Source organism: Staurois parvus, unplaced genomic scaffold, assembly GCF_062004578.1.
Source record: "Staurois parvus isolate SC_StPar_1 unplaced genomic scaffold, SC_StPar_1.0 ptg000162l, whole genome shotgun sequence".
NCBI classification, from domain to species: Eukaryota; Metazoa; Chordata; class Amphibia; order Anura; family Ranidae; genus Staurois; species Staurois parvus.
This window is the reverse complement of record NW_028317958.1, coordinates 7407396-7430130: the sequence shown is the minus strand read 5'-3', so window position 1 is coordinate 7430130 and position 22735 is coordinate 7407396. Positions and strand designations below refer to the sequence as shown.

At 39.2% G+C, this 22735-nt stretch overlaps 1 protein-coding gene across 1 annotated transcript in view; it reads right to left on the bottom strand.

Annotated features, from left to right (window-relative positions):
* The window catches only part of LOC149463049 (filamin-B-like), a gene marked incomplete at its 3' end in the record, with an annotated part of 254729 nt that overhangs the window by 26760 nt on the left and 205234 nt on the right, over window positions 1-22735 (bottom strand). The window contains exons 17-21 of the mRNA XM_089676035.1: window positions 21844-21934; window positions 19455-19624; window positions 4697-4814; window positions 2170-2432; window positions 1033-1630 (exon numbers count right to left, since the gene is read on the bottom strand). Coding sequence (XP_089532161.1) covers window positions 1033-1630; window positions 2170-2432; window positions 4697-4814; window positions 19455-19624; window positions 21844-21934 — 1240 coding nt within the window. The remainder of the gene's footprint in view (window positions 1-1032; window positions 1631-2169; window positions 2433-4696; window positions 4815-19454; window positions 19625-21843; window positions 21935-22735) is intronic.

The window sequence follows — 22735 nt, the reverse complement described above, 5'->3', positions numbered from 1 at the left end:
ACAGTGGGGAATATTGTCCAACATTCCAAAATATATTTAGAGTTTGCATAGACAAAGACTCCTTGGGACACAAATTACAAATTTCTTAACAATCAGGGCTCCACCTGCCCGAACATTGCAACTTTCCCTGCTTGTCTTTAGATTGTTCAATGCCACTAGCTGGTTCACCAACCAAATGCTGATTTCTTAATAGTCAATGGGTTGCAGAGGAGCAGAGAGTAGAATTCCTATAAAAGTGTGCCAAAAATATTTAATAAACATAAGCTTAAGAAATATCCTAATCTGCTTCTACAATGGAGGGAGGAGGGAGGCCAGTCTTAAACATCTAAAAAAGAAAAAAGGAACAGCTTTCCGTCCGCCCTATAGCAGAAATACTGCTACAGGGCAGCACGGGTGCGCAAAATCACGTATATATGCACGATTTAGCATTTACGGGTCGGGGACGTGCGTGTGGCCTACCTGTACCTCCATTCACGGCTGTCAGTCACTAGGCCCAATGATTGCTGAGGATCTCTGTCGGGAAGAAATGTATGTAACCAATACAGTTCTCCTCCCTGTCAGCTTGTGCACACTGCTTTCGATGGCTGTGCACAGCACAGTCATCCATTGCAGTGTGATTACAGTGAAGCACAGACACAGCCTGTAAAACAGCACACAGTTAACCCTTTGATTGGTCTAAAATGACAAAATTTGATTTAATGTTTTTTTTACTGGGCATTTTTTATAGCAAAAAGTAAAAAATATTTTTTTCAAAATTGTCACTTTTTTCTTTAATAGTGCAAAAATTAATAAAAAAAAAAATAAAACACAAAAACTCACAGGCAATCAAATACCACTAAAAAAAAAAGCTCAAATTTGTGGGGAAACCCCCCCCCCCCCAAATAAAACATGGAAATTTAATTTAGGTGCAGTGTTGCAGGACTACGCAATTGTCAGTTAAAGTAATGCAAAAAATGGCCTGCTCAGGAAGGGCAAATCCTTAGGAGGGCAAGTGGTTAAATAAGCTTGCTACAAGCTATTACATAGTCTTACCATCTCCTTCCACACCAGGTCCAAAAACTTTGACTTTACTAGTGTCCACAGCAGGGTCAATCTTTACACGAGCAGGGAACTTTGGCGCTTTCTCTCCTCCATACTTCATAGATAATGTGTACATGCCAGCAAAGAGAGGAGCATAGGTGACAGCATGGGTTCCATCACTATTGTCCTGTATGTAGACCTCAGCTTTGGATCCAGAATCAGACACTGCCTCCATAGTGAGGACTCCAGGTCCTGCTTGGGAACAGTCTACATGAATGAGTCCAGCCTCTCCTACTTTGCCATGCTCCAGACCAGGACCTGTGGCAACCACTTTAGAAGGATCAAAAGGCATTTCAATTTCAGCTTGGAATGGGGAACCTGGAATATGAGTTTCTTCAAAAAGGATGTTCACAAAGTATTCCCCAGACGTGGTTGGCAGGTAGGAAACGGAGCATGTGCCATCACCATTGTCCGAACATTCAATTTTAGCTTCGCATGGACCTTCAACAGTCAAGCCCAAACCTCCAGTGCCTGCTCCTTTAGTGTCAATGGTAAATTCAGCAGGCTTTCCAACCAGTCCTCCTTTAAGGCCTGGCCCATATGCTTTAACCTAAAAAGGAAAAATTGTTTTAGATTGGACTTACAAAACTCAAAAAACTTTTAATTATAACATTTACATGAAGGGTGTTCGGTTCCAATAAATGGAGACTACTGATGTTACATAAAACGTTCTTCTGCTTCAAACTAGTTCAACTTCAAAGCAAATTACAAATTTCCTTTGCCACTAATAGAGGCTATGATAAAAGATTGCTCTACACAATGAAAGACTTAACAGCACTAGAGATTATTTGTTGTGTTGGCTGACCTTGGCCCAAATAACTGACAACACGACTGAGGGAAACAAGTTTGTAGGTAAGGAACAGACAGGTAAAGAAATGAAGTAGATGGAGATAATATGAAGGAACATTGTGTTGGCAAATGAATTTCTATGGATGGAGTCAAAGCTCTAAACATCTTAGGGTTTACGGTTTGAGGTGTTAAAAAGAGCCTGGTGCTTGATTTTATCCAGTTAGCCTATTGAATGTACATAATGCTGACAAATTCTGAACAGAGTGAACATTAAGAGACATTCAGAAGGTTCTGGCTTGCCTTTGTTGGGTCAGGAGGTAGAGTGGCTTCCACGGTATAAGGACTTCCTGGCACTGGGTGGCCATCATAATTCACATCTATGTTGTATACCCCTTCCTCTTTTGGGATATATTTCACTGTGCTAGCTTCCTTCCCTGGTACTGGATCGATCACACTAGGAATTACTTTTCTGCTCGGGCTGGTAAGTTTCACATCCAGTTTGCTTTGTCCACCAGCACCCTTGGTGTCCACAGTGAACTCTTGGTCTTTACCAACTTCCACTCCTGTGTGAAAATACAAGGATAAGACATATTTACCAAACACTAACCCACTCACCTACATTTGTACAGACACTACTGCAGAAACTACCTATACAATATTTCACTTACACAATATCATCACTCTCTTCCATCTAACCCATGTTATACATATCCATTGCACCGTACACATAACTAAAATTATTTTGGGGTTAAGCTTTGCATAATGATGTTCAGGCTATAGCTGTACAAAACTGGATATCGTGTGTACTCTCCAGCGCTTCAAGAAATGAATAGCCCAAGGAAAACTAAGGGGATCAGGACAGAGGCAACCAAAAGATGATGCTTCAGGGGTGCAGCCCTCCTCAGACAGGGAGATCAACCACTAGATAAAGATTAAACAGGTGGCACACACACCTAGTGCATTATCCAAGGTTTATTCAAAGGTATAAAAGACAAAAAACATACTTCACAGATTAAGCATGTATAAAAAGCTTTTGCATAATGAGGATGGCCACAACGGCAGGGAAGGTGTTCCAACTGTCAGTGCGGTCAAGAGGCTGACGTGTTTCGGGAAAGAGTCCCTTTCCTCAGAGCTGCTGACCAACCTTGCCTGCCGTTGTGGCCATCTTCATTATGCAAAAGCTCTTTATACATGCTTCATCTGAGTATGTTTTTCTCTTTTATACCTTTGAAACAACCTTGGATAGTGCACTAGGTGTGTGCACAACCTGTTTACTTCTTAAATAGCTGCACAAAAGTTATATTGCAATTAGCAAAGTGTCAATGTTTTCCTAGAATAGTGTAATTGCAAAAAAACTTACACCAACCACAAAAATCAACCATAATAGGTTGTAACACCTTTAAGACCCATTGCTTCGCTTTGTTAACGTGTCCATCCAAACCGATATTTCAGTTTTTGGTAGATGCTAGTTTAAAAGGGACTATGTTGTCTCAATTAAAAAAACAAACACTTGCGGTAAAAAGAAAAGAATACTCATCTCTCCTGCTGCCCATGCCTTGGATCGATTCTCTCTTGGAAGAGATATAGCAGTTAAAGAATTGTAAGCTTCCAAAACATTTTATGTTGGAGGTCTAGTCCCTTGCTGAGTGCTGTGGTTTCATGCAGTGGCTGCCATGTCCATGGCCAGTGAGGGACCAGGCATCCACCACAGCTGTAGCTTTTCAAGAGAGCCAAGATCCAAGCCATGGGCAGCAGGACAGGTGAAAATTCCAGTCTTATTTTTTATTGGTACCATTTGTGGTGGCAGAGTCGCAATAAACCACCTTATGCTTTCTTATATCTCTCTCACGTATTTTGTTGATGAGATATCTGTGATTAATTTTGTTGGTCTACATTTCCGTTGGGTTCGTAATGAAGGGTTCCCACTGTTGGATTTACTTTATTTTATATTACTGGTAATGCAACAGAAGAAGCTTGAACATGCAAAAAGGTGGACAGAACACTAAATACTCCAAAGTGGACAAGAACAGAGGTGGGAAATATGGCCGGAAATTCACTAATTAACCAAAATGTATAAAAAAAATTAAAATATTAGAGGGTGACTTAGCCAAGCAGGTTACAATTATATTAAAATTTTACTTTTGGGTGGACATTTAAGATGTTGAATATGGCTTCTATTTAGCATGGCCAAAAGGCTGAGGCATGTAAACAGATAAATATGTTGCAATACAAAATATATCCACATATAGGATCTAGTTCGAAAATTGGCCTACTTAAAAGTGGTTGTAAACCTCAGACAGGAAATATGAGCAAAGCATATCGAATAGTATGTACTTGTCTCAGTCCAGAGCTCCAAGCGTTATTTCTCTTTACTGCATCATTCCTCTGCTATCAACAGTGGAGTCACTTCTGAGAAGTATTCCTTACACCAAGAGAAAAAAAAATGGGAGAGGAAGGAGCTGCAGTACACAGCCTGTGATGGACACCCTCAACTGTTCCAGTGTGCTGTGTGAAGGGAGTGTTTCCCTTCCCTCCAGTCGGCTTTCAGCGCTCTTCTCACTAAGATCTACTGAGTGCAACTTCAACTCCCTGCCCCAATTTCTGAAAGCTCAAACAAGCTGTATAAATTCTACACTTTTAAACGTCTGTAAAGAAGAAAAGACTGCAGATAAAAACGTACAACATGAGGAGAATTTGTATAATCTCTGTAAATCACCTTGTCACTTCACTGGGTACATGTAAGGGCTTACAACCACTTTAATGTAGCAATGATTTATATTGTATCTCTGAAACTTATTTTAAAAAAACTTTCATTATGTGTACTTACGGCTATCTAGTCCACTGATTTTGATCTTGCTGAGATCCAGAGGAGCTGCCACTCCAACTGTAAAGGGGCTTTTTGGAATAGGGTCACCTCCATAGTTCACATCTACCCTCATTTTGCCCTGAAAAATAATATTTTGCATTTATTTCCTAAACCAAGTATAATTAAATGGTTATACAACTATTTGTTTAAAAAAAAAAAAAAAGGGAGGTGCAAGTACCGGAAAGCAACTGCAGTTATATGTAAGGGAAAAGTCACACAAAGTTATCCTCGATTGTCCCCCTACAAGCTACAACAACCCACACTGTAGGATTTTGAAAACTTAAAGATTCTCCCGTTTTATCTCACAGTAACCATATTACCCAAATCTCTGAGAGGAGAAAGAGGGACACTTTAAAATCCAAAGTAGCCAAAGAACAAACCCCTAACAGCCTCTATAATGCAGACCTAGAAGCAAATGCAAAAAAAAAAAAAAAAATGGATTGCCTAAGCCCACAAGAACTTCTATTCACCAGTATTTTTTTCTTTATATGAGCTAAAAAACATAACGTGATCAATTAGAGGTTGGATGAAAGGCTCAGGGCAAACTTAGAAAAAAAAATGTGCATAGCAATTTGCCAAATGCAGTATTTTCTTTTTTAAATAAAAAAAAAACAAAAAAACAAACAAACATACACATTCATCCAGCACAGGAAATGGCCTACCACCATTTGTTTTTTTTGCTCAATTAGCACAAAATAAAATGTAAATGTGCTTTCCCTAGGCGAATTGCTATGCAATATTTTTATACATACACTACTTAGTGTAGTAAAAATACTTGTTTTAAAAATGAAAAGTCTATACATCACACCAAAAAAAAAGGGATAACGAAGAAGAAATGCGAGTCAGAGAGATTTGGTTTCAAAGAGTCTCTGCACAGGAGAGATGGTTGGGAGCTATGAGTAATTGTCAGCTTTGCGCACAAAGACAAGGAATGTAAGAATGTGGAAGTGCAGGCCATAAGCTCAGAAAGAAACAGTTGGAGGCATTTGTGCAGATAATTTGAAAAAAAAAAAAAGTTTTTTTTTTCACGGTCAAGGAATTTAGATATCTGAGAATTATAAATAAGCTATGCTTTGAGAAAGATTTAAAAATAAATGTGATGAAATAAATGGGGAAAAAAAAAAAAAAAAAAAAGCAAGCAGCTCAAATGTCAATCTGATCTGGTATCAGCCTCTTGTAGGCCCTGCACAGTTTGAGAGGAAGATGCAGCACAAAGAGCCAATCAGTTCATGTGCCGACAAGTAGCATGTTGATAGAAGAAAGCAGAGTGGCAGAGATGAGCTCATTACTGTGCTGTTTCTCCTTTCACTGTCCAGTCACAGAATGACGTGTGTCAAGGTTTATTTGGGCTCAGAGAAAGGGGTGGCCATCAAATGGCAGAAAAGTACTGCAGAGGAAATCTCTATTTTAAAGGTAAATATTTCAATAAAAACTAGCTCTATTTGATAGTTTCATGGGCTATTTTTTATTTTTCTAGTTTTGGCTTCTGCTCTAGAGATACAAAGTATATCTTTTCCGCTTTTTAACAACTCCCATTCATTAGAAATATTATATCTGCTTGGAGCTGGAGGATGTTGTATGACATCAACTGTCAGGTTTTAGAGAAGGTAACAATTTGCCTATACTGCCACTTGATGAATATGCAGCACAAGCATTTAATACACTGCTTCTCTATGAAAGCTAGGATATATGAATATCCTACTTCGGATTTAACTGAAAAAAAAAAAAAAAAATGAATATATATTAATATATATATAGTGAGGAACAGAAGTATTTGAACACCCTGCGATTTTGCAAGTTCTCCCACTTAGAAATCATGGAGGGGTCTGAAATTCACATTGTAGGTGCATTCCCACTCTGAGAGACAGAATTTAAAAAAAAAGAAATTCAGGAAATCACATTGTATGATTTTTAAAGAATTTGTCTTGCACTGCTGAACATAAGTATTTGAACACCTGAGAAAATCAGTGTTAATATTTGGTACAGAAGCCTTTGTTTGCAATTACAAAGCTCAAACGTTTCCTGTAGTTCTTGGCCAGGTTTGCACACACTGCAACAGGGATTTTGGCCCACTCCTCCACACAGATCTCCTCTAGATCTGTCAGGTTTCGGGGCTGTCACTGAGCAACACGGAGTTTCAGCTTCCTCCAAAGATGTTCTATTGGATTTAGGTCTGTAGACTGGCTAGGCCACTCCAGAACCTTGATATGCTTCTTACGGAGCCACTCCTTGGTTATCCTGGCTGTGTGCTTCGGGTAATTGTCATGTTGGAAGACCCAGCCACGACCCATCTTCAATGCTCTGACTGAGGGTAGGAGGTTGTTGCTCAAAATCTCACAATAAACGGCCCCATTCATCCTCTCCTTAATACAGTGCAGTCGTCCTGTCCCCTTCGCAGAAAAGCACCCCCAAAGCATGATGTTACCACCCCCATGCTTCACAGTAGGGATGGTGTTCTTGGGATGCAACTCATCCTTTTTCCTACAAACACGACGAGTGAAATTTAGACCAAAAAAAGTTCTACTCATCTGACCACATGACTTTCTCCCATGCCTCCTCTGGATCATCCAGATGGTCATTGGCAAACTTCAGATGGGCCTGGACATGTGATGACTTGAGCAGGGGAACCTTCCATGCAATGCAGGATTTGAAACCATGATGGCGTAGTGTTCTACTGACAGTGACCATTAAAACTGTGGTCCCAGCTCTCTTCAAGTCATTGACCAGCTCCTCCCTTGTAGTTCTGGGCTGATTCCTCACCTTTCTTATCAGCGATACCCCACGAGGTGGGATCTTGCATGGAGCCCCAGTCCGAGGGAGACTGACAGTCGTCTTTAGCCTCTTCCATTTTCTAACAATTGCTCAAACAGTTGATCTATTTTCACCAAGCTGCTTGGCAATCGCCCCGTAGCCCTTTCCAGCCTTGGAGGTCCACAATTTTGTCTCTGGTGTCTTTTGACAGCTCTTTGGTCTTGCCCATGGTAGTAGTTGGCATCTGACTGACTGTGGGGTGGACAGGTGTCTTTAAAGAGCTCAGACAGGTGCTACTAAGTTAGATTGAGTGGAGTAGAGGTGGACTTTTTAAAGGCACAGTAACAGGTCGTTCAGAGCCAGAATTCTTGCCGTTTCATAGCTGTTCAAATACTTATGTTCAGCAGCGCAAGACAAATAAATTCTTTAAAAAAAAAATTCAGGAAATCACATTGTATGATTTTTAAACTCCGTCTGAGTGGGAATGCACCTACAATGTGAATTTCACATATACACATACATATACATACATGCACACACACATACACGACTCACAATTGTTTACGAGTTTGTGGGATTTGATGGCTCTTCTCCTTTACAATACATGGCCAGTGGAGCATTTACATCTAAACTGGCAGTGTCTCCTTTTCTCAATAGCTTGCGCTAGATTTTGTTTTTTTTGTTAAAACTACCAATTCCTTTAAAACAAGGTTTTTCTAAAATCTTCCCTAGCATTCTCCAGAACCACTTTTACAAAATGAAAAAAAACAAAATACAAAACAAAATCTATTAAAAATTCCTTATTTCCACAACGTTTTCTGGTTGCATCAAAAAAAGAAATCTTGCTCTTGATCTCTGCAAACAAACATACTATAAATCAGCCATCATGTTTATTTTTTTAGCGCAGCATCAGCCAAGGTACTAGACAAAAGCAGCCCACAAAATGGATTTCTAAGAGTCCTCTTACAAATTGCTGGCACCCAAACAGCACAGGGAACTCATTTTGTACGGTTTGGCGCGTGTGCTGCGTGGTCTATGAATGTCCCCATTGCTGCCAAGGAGCTGGAATATACACAGCTCAAACAGCTCGGCTGCAGCATGCCAGAAACATTTTCCAGTCATCACTATCCAGATCAGTGTGTTGTGTTTGAATGAGAATTCACAAAAAAAAATATGACAGGCAGTTCATTTAATTTGATCTGCAATTAAAAAGAACACAAAGCAGCCGTGCCGTATTCCCACCCCGTCATAGACTAATAAGCAGAACACTTACACTGGATAACCAGGAATGAAGGGGATCAGCTTACACTTCGATGCGGATGATCCCTTACACTGCATATACAAATTTTTTTTTTTTTTTTTTAAGAAAACCTCTGTCTGGTTTTTACTGTTGGTCATGATACTATTTGGGAGTTCCCCCACTTCCGGTCTCAGTGACAACAATATCACCAGTGAGTGGAAACCTCCAGGGGTGACAGACATCAATGAGTTTTTTTTCCCCCCAAAAAGTGGGCAAAAGGCTAAAATCCATTTGTTGTGTCTGCTCTTCCTGCAAAATTTCCCTCACTTCCTGTCTTGTGACAATGTGGTTGCAGGAACAGGAATTAAAGAGAATCTCCCCAACACAACCACAGCAATGAAAGTCTCACTCAAAAAATGAGCAGCACACCAAAAAATGGACCTCAAAAATTAAACATTTATTGAGATCCACATGCATAAAGTGCTCTGAGAGAAAGTGCAAAGGAAAGTATATCCACCAATGTTTCAGGGCCACACTGGGCCCTTTCTCAGGGAGACAGACATGGCAGGTCTTTTGTCACCTTGAAAAAGAGGTCCAGGTGGTCCAAAATGTCAGTGGATATGCTTTCCTTTTTGTACTTTATCTCAGAGCACTTTATGTATGTGGCCCTTAATGAACAGTTTAATTTTTGAGGCTCCTTTTTGGTGCAAAAGGGGGAAGTTCAACTTATTTGCTTTCTCCCTCCTCCACTTTAACAGTTGCCAGATATTTTGAAAGGGAGGGGGGGGTTGGGGGAGATCAGGTACCGCTCCCACTTCCGCCCAGATCAACCCCAAACCCTCCCCATTTCGCCAACAGCCTTTTGGGATACATCACAAATCTCAGAAGACTACGGGACCAAAGCAGCTAGGTTCATGCATGCACAGTGGGAAGCCAGCTATGAAGCCACAAGGGCTTCACAGCTGTTTTGCTTTAGTTAAGATGCCGAGACCTGGACCCAAAGCCCACTGAAGAATCGACTTGAGTGAGGACAGCACTGGGAAGAAAAAAAAAAAAAAAAAAAAAACGCAAAAGAAATTTAAAATCAGATTTTTTGATTTTTATTAATTTATTTTAACAACATACTATTGGCGTAAAAATCTAAGGATAGTTTTCAATTTAAGATGCATTAAAAATTTAGTTTATTCAGGATGAAATGGAGCTTAGTTATGTAGCATGAGGCTGTATATTCTGCAATATTTAAATTTTTGGTAAACTCATTCAATGAATCCAAGCTCTGCAAGCTGAGAACATGCACTGCATTGATGCATTCACACAATTTCACAGTAACCATGAGAAAAAAAAAACCTGAAATAAAAGAATTTGAGTAGTTCTCCAGCTATGTGTGATTAACCTATTAACCTAAAATCGGTTCTGATAATCGCTGTTTTACTAACCTGACAGCTTATTATTCTAAAAAGGAAACCTTTATTTGGTTTGCAAATATTAAGAATTTTAACTACCAGCAAGAATGAGACAGATTCCTTACATTTAAAGAGCACCTGTCATTTTAGATCCATCATGGCAGCACCTGTTAGCAGACATCCACTCACCTGCTGCCACCACATCCCTCACCTTGTTGTGTCACTGCCACATCACCAGCCATCCCATTAAAGTGAATGGGACTGTTGGTGATTTAACAGCGGATCAGAGAAGGAGCCGCTGCAGGACAGAGATGACAGTTGCTCTTTAAAAATTATGATTTAAATTGAGCTTTTTCAATAGTGATTTAAATCAAATCCACGCTGCTGCGTCCCTTTAAAAAGTTCTAAAGTTCGTAAAAGATCAGCTGATCACATGACCACTTTGGTTTGCTGTCACAATGGTCAAATGATCGAGAGCTGGTTTGGCTGACTACTGATCATTAGCAAGGACCTAGAGCTGTCTTTCACAGCTTGGTCTTTGTGCTGGGAGCAGGCTTTCAGCACAGAAACATCAACTGCACAGTGGCACTTGTGGTGTGTCAGCATTAAAGTTCACCCTTTTGCACCCATATACATAGTGGGTGTTTGCAAAGGGTTTAATGAAAGAAGTAGTTTACTAAGTAAATGTTTTTGCTGTCTGATTAGCTCACAGGAAGAGACCATTTCTGGCAGGATTGTCAGGTATTTAGTGAAAACGTTCTTAACCTGGAAAATTAAATCTCATGCGGCTACCATATCTAATGTTGGAAAGCTGCAATATATTACATTTACAAACTCTTTTGAACAATGAAAGCTGACTGCTGGAAAACGTAAGTTAAAAAAAGTCTGCGTTTGCATAACACGTTTATGCACATTTGCGTTTGAAGCGTTTTTTTTTTTTTTTTTTTTTAAAGATAACCTCAGGAGACCTTCCAAAATGCCCAGAATGCACTGAAAAACAGTAAAAAAATTAACTCTCTGACAGTTTGAGAGAAATAGAAGGAGCAGAAGCAGAGAGAGCAGTATGTGTTGAGATTCCTGTCTTTTCTGGTTGTAGTCACTATGGATCCGTCATGAGCGTAATGCGGCACATTCTACCATTTTTTCTTTCACGCAAAACCTGGAACTGACTGCGCTGGTGTACCGGGTCCATTTGAATACATGGAACAACACTTTGCATGCATTTCTGATGATGAAAAAAAGGCTCTGGACAGCATCTGGACATGGAACAGTTAAACGCTTCTAAACTCAAATGCTTATAAACGCAGTTAGCCGCGTTTACACGCGTTTGAAATGCTGATAAAATCTACTCCTGAACGCAAGTTTGGTGCGTTAAAAAAAAACGAAAAAAAACCCCAAAAAAAACAAAAAACTCAACTGCCTGTAAACAACTGTGTGTACATGGACACATAAGAAAACATTAGAAAGTTCAGGGTCTGCTAGAAGAAAAAAAAAAAAAAAAAAAGCAGAAAAGCTCCTGAACCTTAGTTTATCAGCTGCAGTGTACATGAACCCTTATCCTTTGAACAGAATGAGCAGCTGCAGATAGGACAGTGACATAAAAACATCTAGTGCACCCCGCACTAATCTGAATGTTGTGTAAAATTCTATTCTTATAAAGCTCTATCCATTTTAAAGACTAATATTTGTGCAAGGTACATTTTATGTTCAATAGAAAACCTATCAACAGTATGTGATATATAGTTAAATTGCTGCAACTCGTCTCCTGTGCAAGTGTCAAATTTACTTTCACATAAACTGGTTTTTCTACCCGCATGGGGTGGGATTCTCTGTAGTCTTGCCTATGGATTTCATGCAGGCACAATATAAAGTTGCAAGAACACCAAGGTTACTACAAAATATTCACTCCAAATAATAGAAAGTAAATAGTAGAAAGTATAAATAAAACCGGTATGGAATGAATGGAGAAAAGTGTGTGGTATGCAGGGATTTTCTTTGCACAGATCACAAATTAAATTACCAGCAAGCAACACTTGAACATGTAATCTGCACAGGGATCTAAAAATAATTTTACTCTCAATATACAAAAAACAATAACTTTTGTCTTTGAGCAATGAGGGCATTTCATTCCTGAAAAAAAGAAAAACAGAATACTTATACGGTTCATAAAGAACGAACTACTTTCAGGTTAAGAACACCCAAACTGGTACGATTAAGAAGTATGTGTCACAAGGAAATGTTACCCCAGAAAGAACTCAGGGAATAAGTGAAAAAAGTGAATTGGAAATAAGTTTGGATAATAGCCCGAGACTTTCCCTGGGCCCAGTATATAATAGTCAAATGGAAGGCATTGAACCGAGTGAGCTTGAAAGAGATATGCAAATACCTAATAAAGAAATGGCGGAGATGTTTAAAGGTTTGGAACAATCAAAGCAAGAGATGGGGATGATCCGGGAAGATCTGGGACAATTGTTAACTAGGGTGGAGGAAATGGAGAAGGTTCATGCCCATGCCATCCCAAAATTAGAGAAATGGATAATGGAAGATAGAAAAGAACAAAAGAGATTGCTTTATATGATGGAAGAACAAGAAAATAAAGAAAGGAGAAATAATCTCAGAGTAAGAGGAGTTCCGGAACGGACATGGGGGAAGATTTAAAAGAGCTATCTGGCAAAATCTTGAACTCCATAATGGATAACTCGGATGAGGAGATGTATAAATTGGACGAAGTATACAGGATTGGGAAGTATCAACAAGAAAAAGGGGTAGAAAAACCAAGAGATATAATTGTTAAATTCCATAACTACAGAGATAGAGAAGAGATATGGAAAAAGATTAAAGGAAGAACAAATATTACATATGGAGGGAAAAGTATTCAAATTTTTGCAGACTTGACAGCAGAGACTCTGAGAAGGAAGAGATCACTGAAACCCCTACTAGAAATGATGAAAAAACATAATGTGAAATACAGATGGGGCCGTGACATAAGCTTAATTGGGTGGAGGGATTGAACTACAGCTATCTTAAGATTCCCGGAGGATATGGAAGACTTTTGTGATAAATTTGGACTGCAGAGACAAGTGATACCTGGTTGGGAAGTGGAGGAGGGAGAGCTGGACATCTGTGGGTCAGGAAAGTGGCAGCTGGTTAAAAGAGGAAATAGAGAATCAATAGATAAGGGGACATCGGGGAGGAGGGGGGGAAGGTAAGCGGTCATGGGCAGAGTCGAACCCCTATAGAGGGATCAGAGGTGGAATATGATCCAAAGGCATAGGAGGCCTGGGGGGGTAGGGAGGTGGGAGGGTGGGGGAGAGGGAGAGTCAGGGATGGGGGAGGCGAGGGCAGGAGGGAAATGGATAATAAGGGTAACACTCTGCAGGATAGAGAGAGGTATTAAAGCAAGGGTAAAGAGAAGGAGGATAGTTATGCGATCTCCGGTTGGAAAGGAAAGAAGGATATAAAAAGGATGGAAGAATTACAAGTCATCACTTATAATGTAAAGGGGTTAAATTGTCCAGGGAAGAGATTTAGGTTATTTAAGGAATTACATCATCAAGCAGTTTCAGTGGTTTTTTTGCAGGAGACACATCTTGAGATAGAATCTAAGGTGAAGTTAAAATCTAGAGATTACCCAACATGGTATTATGCAGATTCCCCGATTAAGAGAGCTAAAGGGGTGGCAATAGGGTTCAGAAAAAATATAAGATTTGAACTGAAGGACAGAAAAGTGGACCCAGAGGGGAGATATTTGTTTTTGAAGGGTAAAATACAAGAGGTGGAGTGCACAGTAGCTAATATATATTGTCCAAATAAAAAACCAGAGGTGTACTTGAAGGGTGTTAAAAAAGTTGATGGATTTTAAAGAGGGTTGTTTAATATTGGCGGGAGATTTTAATTTTTGTATGGATCCACAAAAGGATACAACTTCTTATGTGCAGCGAGAGGGGAGTAGATCTTTGAGACTATTAAAGAAGGTGATCCATGAGTGCCAATTGGTAGACGCATGGAGAATCTTGCATATGAAAGATAGAGACTACACATTCTTCTCAAATGCACATGAGACGTATTCAAGGTTGGACTATATATTGATAGAACATCAATTTATAGAGTCAATGGTTAAAGCTGATATAGGAGTAATGACGCTTTCGGATCATGCCCCTGTTGTATTGAGGATGGGATGGGGAAGGAGGAGAACAGAAGGGGTAGGATGGAGGCTGAATGAAGCACTTCTTATGGACAAGGATATTGCACAGAGGATTGGGAAAGAAATTGAGAGATTCTTTAGAGAGAAAGAGACAGAGGATGTGTCTAGGGCAACAGTATGGGAGTCTCACAAGACATATATAAGAGGAATCCTGATTGCTATTGGGGCAAGAAAGAAAAGAGAAAGAAGAGAAAAAATTAGTGGGTTCTTAAAGGATATATCTGAGCTAGAACAGATACACAAAAATAGCATGGTAAAAGAAATTAAGCAGAAGATAACAAAAAAGAAAGAGGAGCTGGAAACTCTGATGGAAGAGGAGAGAAGGAGAGTTTATAACAAAGTGCTAAGTGAGAATTACAAATGGGGAGATAGGCCAGGAAAATATCTAATGAGAACCTTAAGGAAAAAAAAAAATAGGAACTATATAGATAAAATAAAAAGCCCCAAGGGAGAATTGGTCCACTCAAACAAACAAAGAGATCGCAAAGGTGTTCGTGGATTATTACAGGAAGTTGTATAATATCATCCCATACGATGAAGTAAATAATATGGAAAAGGAAAAAAGGGAAAAAAGGAAGATATATCTAAAAAATGCGGGACTACCGAAAATAAAAGATGACCAACTAAATTCCCTTGAAGCAGAGCTCACACAAGAAGAGATAAAAGTAGTAGTAAAAAGCATGGAGATGGGGAAGAGCCCAGGACCGGATGGCTATACAGCAGGGTACTATAAAAAATATAGTGAAATATTAACTCCCAAATTGGAAAAATATATGAACGCCCTGGGAGGAGAGATGGACATGAGGGGAGAATCTTTACAGGCTCATATGGTACTGTTACATAAAGAAGGGAAAGATGCCTCGCAGTGTTCGAGTTATAGGCCCATCTCACTGTTGAATTTAGACACTAAGATATATGCAAAGGTCCTAGCGAATAGGTTGAAGGAGTTTATGCCTGAATGGATACCTGAATGGAGATCAGGTGGGCTTTATCCCAGGAAGAGAGGGCAGGGACAATGGGCTGAGATCCCTGATGCTGATACAGAGAAGTAAAAAGGGGGAGGTACCGGTGGTGGCCCTTTCAATCGACGCAGAAAAGGCCTTTGATAGAGTAGACTGGGGCTTCATGATGGATACCTTAGAAGCCCTGGGAATTGGAGTTAGAATGAGGGAATGGATTGGAAAGCTGTACAGTAAGCCCTCCGCAGTGGTAATACTAAATGGGGAAAAAACAGAGCCCATCGGGATGTCAAATGGAACAAGGCAGGGCTGTCCTCTGTCCCCCTTATTATATGTTATGTCATTAGAGCCTCTTTTATCAACAATAAGGAAAAATGGAGATAAGGGGAATTCAGATAGGAAATGTAGAACATAAAGTGGCAGCTTTTGCCAATGATCTGCTGTTTTATGTGGGGAATCCCAGGATAACACTCCCAAATCTAATGAAACTGCTGAAGGAATATGGAGAATTATCAAATTTAAAAATCAACCCAACAAAAACTGAGATCTTAAACATAAACATCCCAAAAAGCGAACAAGAAAAAATACAAAAAGAATTTCCCTTTATTTGGAAAGAAAGATCTAAAATATTTGGGAGTAAGGCTTAGTGCTGCGTATAAAAACTTGTATAAACTAAACTATATTTCATTATTAAATGAAGTAAAGGGGGAATTAAAAGCGTTAGAGAGAGGATTCCCATCGTGGTTAGGACGTATAAACCTGGTAAAAATGATAATTGTACCAAAAATTTTATACAGATTGCAAATGATACCAATCAAACTACCGGAAGCTTTTTTTAAAGTAATAAAAAGAATGATAACGGGATATATCTGGAGGAAAAAAAAACCGAGGGTGTCCCACGAAATATTAAGTAGAGATAAAGAGAAGGGTGGTCTGGGAGTTCCAGATATAAAGAGATATTACAAAGCAGTAATATTAGGGAGAATTTTTGACTGGACGTTCAATTTAGAGCGGAAAAGTTGGGTAAAAATTGAGAATACACTTAGTGGAACTAATTTGAATAGAATAATATGGTTACCGGCACAATATAGAGGATTGAAGGAGGATTTAAGTTTGTACACTGTAAATGTATTAAGGGAATGGGATAAAATACACAAATATATGAAATGGGAATTTAATTCTATACTAATGCCACTAAGAAACACAGAATTCTTTCCACCAGGTAGAGAAGAGATAACAGGTAGATGGTTTATAAAGGAAGATGTCCAACTCAAAGATATAATGGGGGAAGGGAAACTGAAGACCTTTAAAGAGTTGGAAAAGGAAAAGGGAAATATTTTCACTAGGTTAGATGAGTGGCGTTATTATCAATTAAAATGTTTTTGGGGAAATCTCCCAAAACCCCTGAGAACGAAAAAGGATGAGAATTTGTTTGAAAGGTTGCTGGATACACGGGGTGATGGGAAACACGGAATAGCTAAAATATATGGAATTCTCACAGATTTAGACACAAACACTAAACCACTGCACATAGTGAAATGGGAAAGAGATATGGGGGTGGTATTGGATGAAGGAAAACACAGAAAAAATAGATTAGTTCACGGAAATGTAAGTTTGAGGGATGTGGAAACAAAATTATAAATGTCTGACAAGATGGCACATTGTTCCGAGTGTGGAGTGTAAGATAAGTGAGGAGAAATCACAGTGGTGTTGGCGAGAGTGTGGGGAAGTGGGGACGGTGTATCATATTTGGTGGGAATGTCCAAAGATTCAAATATTCTGGAAAAAAATAGTACATTTAATAGAGAACATCATTGAAATGAACATTGGGTTAGATCCAGGGATGTGCCTGTTACACAGTTCAGAGCTATCAGTTAGTAAATATAAGAAATTAGGTTTAGGGTACTATTTGAACGCAGCAAAAAGCCTGATCCCCAAGTATTGGAAGAAAAAAGAAATACCGAAAGAGGAGGAGTGGATAGAAAGAGTAAACTGGACTAGTAAGATGGAGAAGACATATTATATACAGGACGATAAGTTGGAGGTATATCTCGCGAAATGGGAAAAATGGGAAAACTTTGTAATAAACGTGAGAAAGTGAAAAGTAGAACGTCATAGAGAACAGATAGATGGGTAGGATATGCTTGCTTTGGATAAAATAAGGAAAATGCAGAGTGGGGGGGGGGGTTAGGGGCCAATGTTTCAAGAGGGGGGTAAATGAAGTAATAAGAAATAATTGTATATTTATGATGATTGAGATGAAAATGTTTTTTTTATCTTTTTTTTCTATTGTCATTACTGTGAAAAACTAATAATAAATATTTAAATTATAAAAAAATAAAGAACGAACTACAACTTCACACATCAAATGTGTGTTCTGACAATTCCAGCTGAATACACTGACAAAGGTGATTTGGCTGCTGATCAAACCTTGTTGTCAACCTGCTGAAGGAAATTGAAAGTCAACTGATCTGGCAGGATCAAAACCTAGTGGTTATAGGGGGGGAGAGACTCAGCTAACAAACACTGCTATTACTAATATAAGGAGCACCAGACCAGAGGATAAGAGTCTCCAAATTAATAAGTTCATACTGAGGGAAAAAAAAAAAGAAAAAGGCAAGCGTGTTTTGGGGGTCAGAAAACACTCCTTGAATTGATTACAAAGAAAAAAAAAAAAAAAAGAGCTTTGTGTAAATCAATGTAGGGAAGCGAATTGCTAGACCAGGAGAGTACCTGGACAAGCAGTACCTGGGTGAGCAATCAATATCTTATTACTATAAAAGCACTGTGTAAATGAACGCTGCTATACAAGTACCTGTAATAAATAAATACTATTGACAGATTGTCAATATTTGTAAATAAAATAAAAAAGTAAATTTGCATAAATGATGCAAAGTTACAGTTCTTAGGGGAACCTGCTAACATTTAAAAAGGTATAGGCTTTTGTGGTTCCCTTTAAAGTGGCACTAAAAATCCCTATTCTCTAAAAATAATCCATGTACTTCCCTACCTAATGGCCCTGTAATCTATAAATCATTAAATTATTTCTGTCTCATTGTAGCATCATTGCTGAGCTCCTAAACCTCTCTTTTTCATCTCACTTTTGTTTGTTTAAAATTGGCAATGAATATTAGTTGTGGCCATGTGCACTGCTCTATTCACGTTACAAATCCCATAGTCCTTAGACCATCTCAGGAGTCAGCAAGAGAGGATGGCTTTGTTCCTACATGCGAAAGAACCTTGGAGTAAAAAAAAAAAAAAAAAAAAAAAAAAATTTAGCCACCCTCTAAAAGGAAGTCGTATCAAAGCAAAAGGAACGTGGAATGAAGGCGGATGAGTGTGATAGAAGGTAGTTCTTTTGAGTCATGAATGTTATTTTTGTAAATCAGAGTTGAGTGTCACTTTAAAAGCATATAATACCAGTGCCTTGTACCTTTACTGGATTTCCATCATTGAATTAGGCAGACCATACATTATGCAAATTTCTTTCCTCAACCACAGGATAAAAGAAAAAGTCACTCGATTCTCCTATCAACACAGTGTTAATGGGGGAATTGCTGCCGGCAATGATCGAGCAAAAAACCCCAACAGACTGGGTCTATTGATAAACTTCAGTACAACCAGCCTGACCATAGATAGATCGAAATTCATCTGGTTCAGCAGGAAACGGCCGAATTTCGATCTATGGCTGGCTTTAGAGACACTGATCTATATTATGCATAATTCAAGGCTACACTGATTAAAAATATGCATCATTTGAATTGCCAATTATTGGTTAATCAATGTAATACCAGAAAGAAATCCAATAAGGAGCACAGCTGAGGTAAATAAAATAAAACAATATTACTCATTTCATGTCCTCCACAAATAAACAAGTGCAAGTGTTTCTCATCAAACAGTGCGGCTGTCCAAGAGGGGCTGCCGTTAATTAAAAACGTTCCATTTTGTTTATCTTTGTGGATACTGTAATCACAGTCCATAAATTATTCAAAAGGGAACACAGCCATATTCTTTTCAGTTAATCAGTGTAAAGATTTCATTAGTTTGGAGAAACTAAAGTAGCCAGTTTATGGAATGATTACATGAGACCTACAGCAATTGTACCTATCCAGAGCGGTGCAACCTTACAGCATTACACCGGGTGCAGGATCCTGAAACATACCTGTTCAGTTGGTGTGTAGCGGACAGTGTGGGAATAATCATAATTATCAATGATTTCAAAGTCTTTTACAGAATCTTCCTGAGTGGGCCCACTGAAGTTCACATCAACGGGGGCTTTTCCTGCCCCTTTGGTATAGACTGTAAAGTGTGTCGGCTTCCCATTCTCAACACCTTTAAATATAAAAGAGAAGGAAGTAGAGAAATTTAGAAGATGATATTTTCTTTCAAGTCAAGTGGTTCACTAAATTATCCAGGCAGCTCAAGCCAAGGTAATGACAAATTGCAAAGGCAGAGTTGCAAGTGTCTGTTCTTATTTAGGTTGTGTAGACAGCTGGCTTGGGCGAAGCTAGATGGACCTTTAAAATGGAAACTAAAGCTTTTGGTCACTATTTGATAAACTGAAATATTTTAACTTTTTTCTTTGTATAAAATTCTTATTTTACAAAATAAACTATTATTACAGGTTATTTCAATTTTCAGCGTGGGCAATGAATCCTGGAACAGCTACAGCAGCTGTTCACTTGTTGACAGGTACTGCAGACTGAAGGTCGCAAAATGACATCTTAATGACAGGGGGTTGCCTGCTCTGAGTCATTCTGATACATCGGATATTCTGGGTGGTGTTATTTTGCACATAAGAGACCTAAAACCTTGGGTGTACCATTATCACACGTTCTCCTACAGCTTACTAAATCTCCTCTTTTACAGAAGATTCATATACACAAAAAGGGAAAAGTATTTGCCCCCTTCCTGATTTTTCATGTTTTTGCATATTTGTCACACCTAAATCATTCAGATAATCAAATTTTATTACACAAAAAACAGACTAAATACAAAATGCAGTTTTTAAAATGATTTAATTTATGAAGGAAAAAAAAGCGGTCCAACCCTGCTTGGCCCAATTGTGAATAAGCAATTGCCCCCTAAACCTAATAACTGCAGTTGTTGCCGCCAAGGGTGGCACAACCACTCAAGCGTTTGCGATAAATGGCAATGAGTCTTTCACAATACTGTGGAGGAATTTTGACGTCTTCTTTGCAGAATGGTTTTAATTCAGCCACATTTGAGGACTTTCGAGCATATACAGCCTGTTTAAGGTCAGCATCTCAATCAGATTTAAGTCCGGACTTTGACTAGGCCACTCCAAAACCTGAATTTTGTTTTGTTTGACCCATTCAGAGGTGGATTTTCTGGTGTGTTTCGGATCATTGTTCTGCTGCATACCCAAAGTGCGAAAGCGGTCAAGAACTGATGGCCAGAAGGGGGCAAATACTTTTTCACAGCACTGTACATCTCCAGCTGCCACAATGTCCTACACAGTTATCCCTGAAGGTAACCTTTTATTAAAACATTGTCTCATCATATGCCCAATCTGAATTCCTTTGTAACAACTTTATTTATAAGGGGTGGAGCATGAAAATTACATCAAAACGTAGACAATCATAGAAAAGTTTTCATTGATCTGCTGGTTAATCTAGAAGGGGCTTAAGAAAAATTAGTCAAATTGGAGCAATTTAATTTTTTGGGTGGTAGTTAAACGTAAAAATATGATCCTACACTGTATTGACTCATCCCTTAAATATTGTATAATCGTAAACTGTTAAAGAGGAACTTCGCGCATCTTCTAAAAAATAACAGTCAACAGGGACAAATATTGTACCCGTTTACTTTTAAGAAACATATACCTACCAGTCCATTAGGTCCAGAGCTGTCCTACTAACACATGAAGTCTTCACCACTCATAAGGTTTCCATGCTGCCATCTAGGATTTGAGATCCGGCTTTTGCTTCTGAATGATTTACAGCCAGATCTCCACTGCACATGTGTAATATTGGCAAGCTTGTGCTGATTTGTCCTGTAATCTCCTGGGATGTGTGACAACAGTGGCTAAGTAGTTAGCACTTCTGCCTAGCAGCACCAGGGGCATTGGTTCAAATCCCAACCATGACACTACCTGCGTGGAGTCTGCATTTTCTACTTGTGCTTGCATGGGTTTCCACCAGCTACTCCAGTGTCCTCCCACACCGCAAAGACATGCTAGTAGGTTAATTAGCTCATGTCTAAATTGCCCCAGTATGTGTATGGATAAATGTGTGTTAAGGACCTTAAATTGAAATAACACACACACACACACACACACACACACACACACACACACACGTATTAAATACTAAATAAAACTTCCAAAAAGCAAGTAGTGGGTTTGTGGCAAGCAAAGTGTTATGGCATTCTCACCTATGCAAGAACCAAGTGAGTGCAAGTACATGCTGAAAAAGGTACTGGTCAACCCCCCCCCCTCACACACATCCAAAAAAATAACTATTTTCAAGGAAGGGGGAGGGTTAGAAGGTCAATATTGGGAACACACACTTTCTGTATCACAAACTTACCAGATTTACTAAGTCCTGGGCCTTCAGCCTTCACCTTGCTGGCATCATGTGAAGGTTCAACTTTGATTTTGAAGGGGCTACTTGGAATTTCCTAAAAAAAGTAAATAAAAATGCACTAGATCAGCGAATGGATTATCCAACTTAAGCCTTGCTAGTGCAATACAAGAATAATATTGGATTGGCAGAAGTCAAAATGGTTGTAAAAACATTTACATCTGGTTTGATAACACTTAACATTTACTTTTCTTGCTGCATAGAACACAGTAAATACATATTGCCTGCACATGGCCTGTCTAACACCCTCTGAAAGGCAATCCACTGTGGATCACTTCTCAGAGGGATAGAAGTAATAGTCACACATGAGAACAAGCCAGAGTTTTAGGAAGAAAGTACCAGTTGAAATAAAAGTATGGGTTAACAGGACTCACCTAGGTGGATGCAGCATCAGTCCAATGCTGTATCTATTCCTTGCCAGCTCCAAGACTGAAAACTGAGCAATTAAAGACCGCAAATTGCTCAGTTCTCAGTGTTCATGTGAGTGGAGTGGTGACCGTCAGTCACTGACTCTCTGCTCTGCCCTTCCAGTGCTCACAGGATTGCTGGGCTTTGGAGGGGGCGGGAGCGGCTGTCTCAAGCTCTCAGATGCTGGTCCAGGCATCTGGGCAGATCCTGACCACATGGTCAGGACGTCAGGTCTGTGACGTCAACCGACAGCAGGCTTTAGCACACTGTCGGATGAAAACTAGTCACAGGACTGCAGAACGAACTACACTCCTTTGATACCCAGAAGTAGAGCCAAAAGAGCTTCGCCTATACTTCTCAGAATAAAGGTTTAATGTTGTATCTTAAAGGAGATCTCACAAACCAAAAGTAGCTCTGATGACGATCGAAA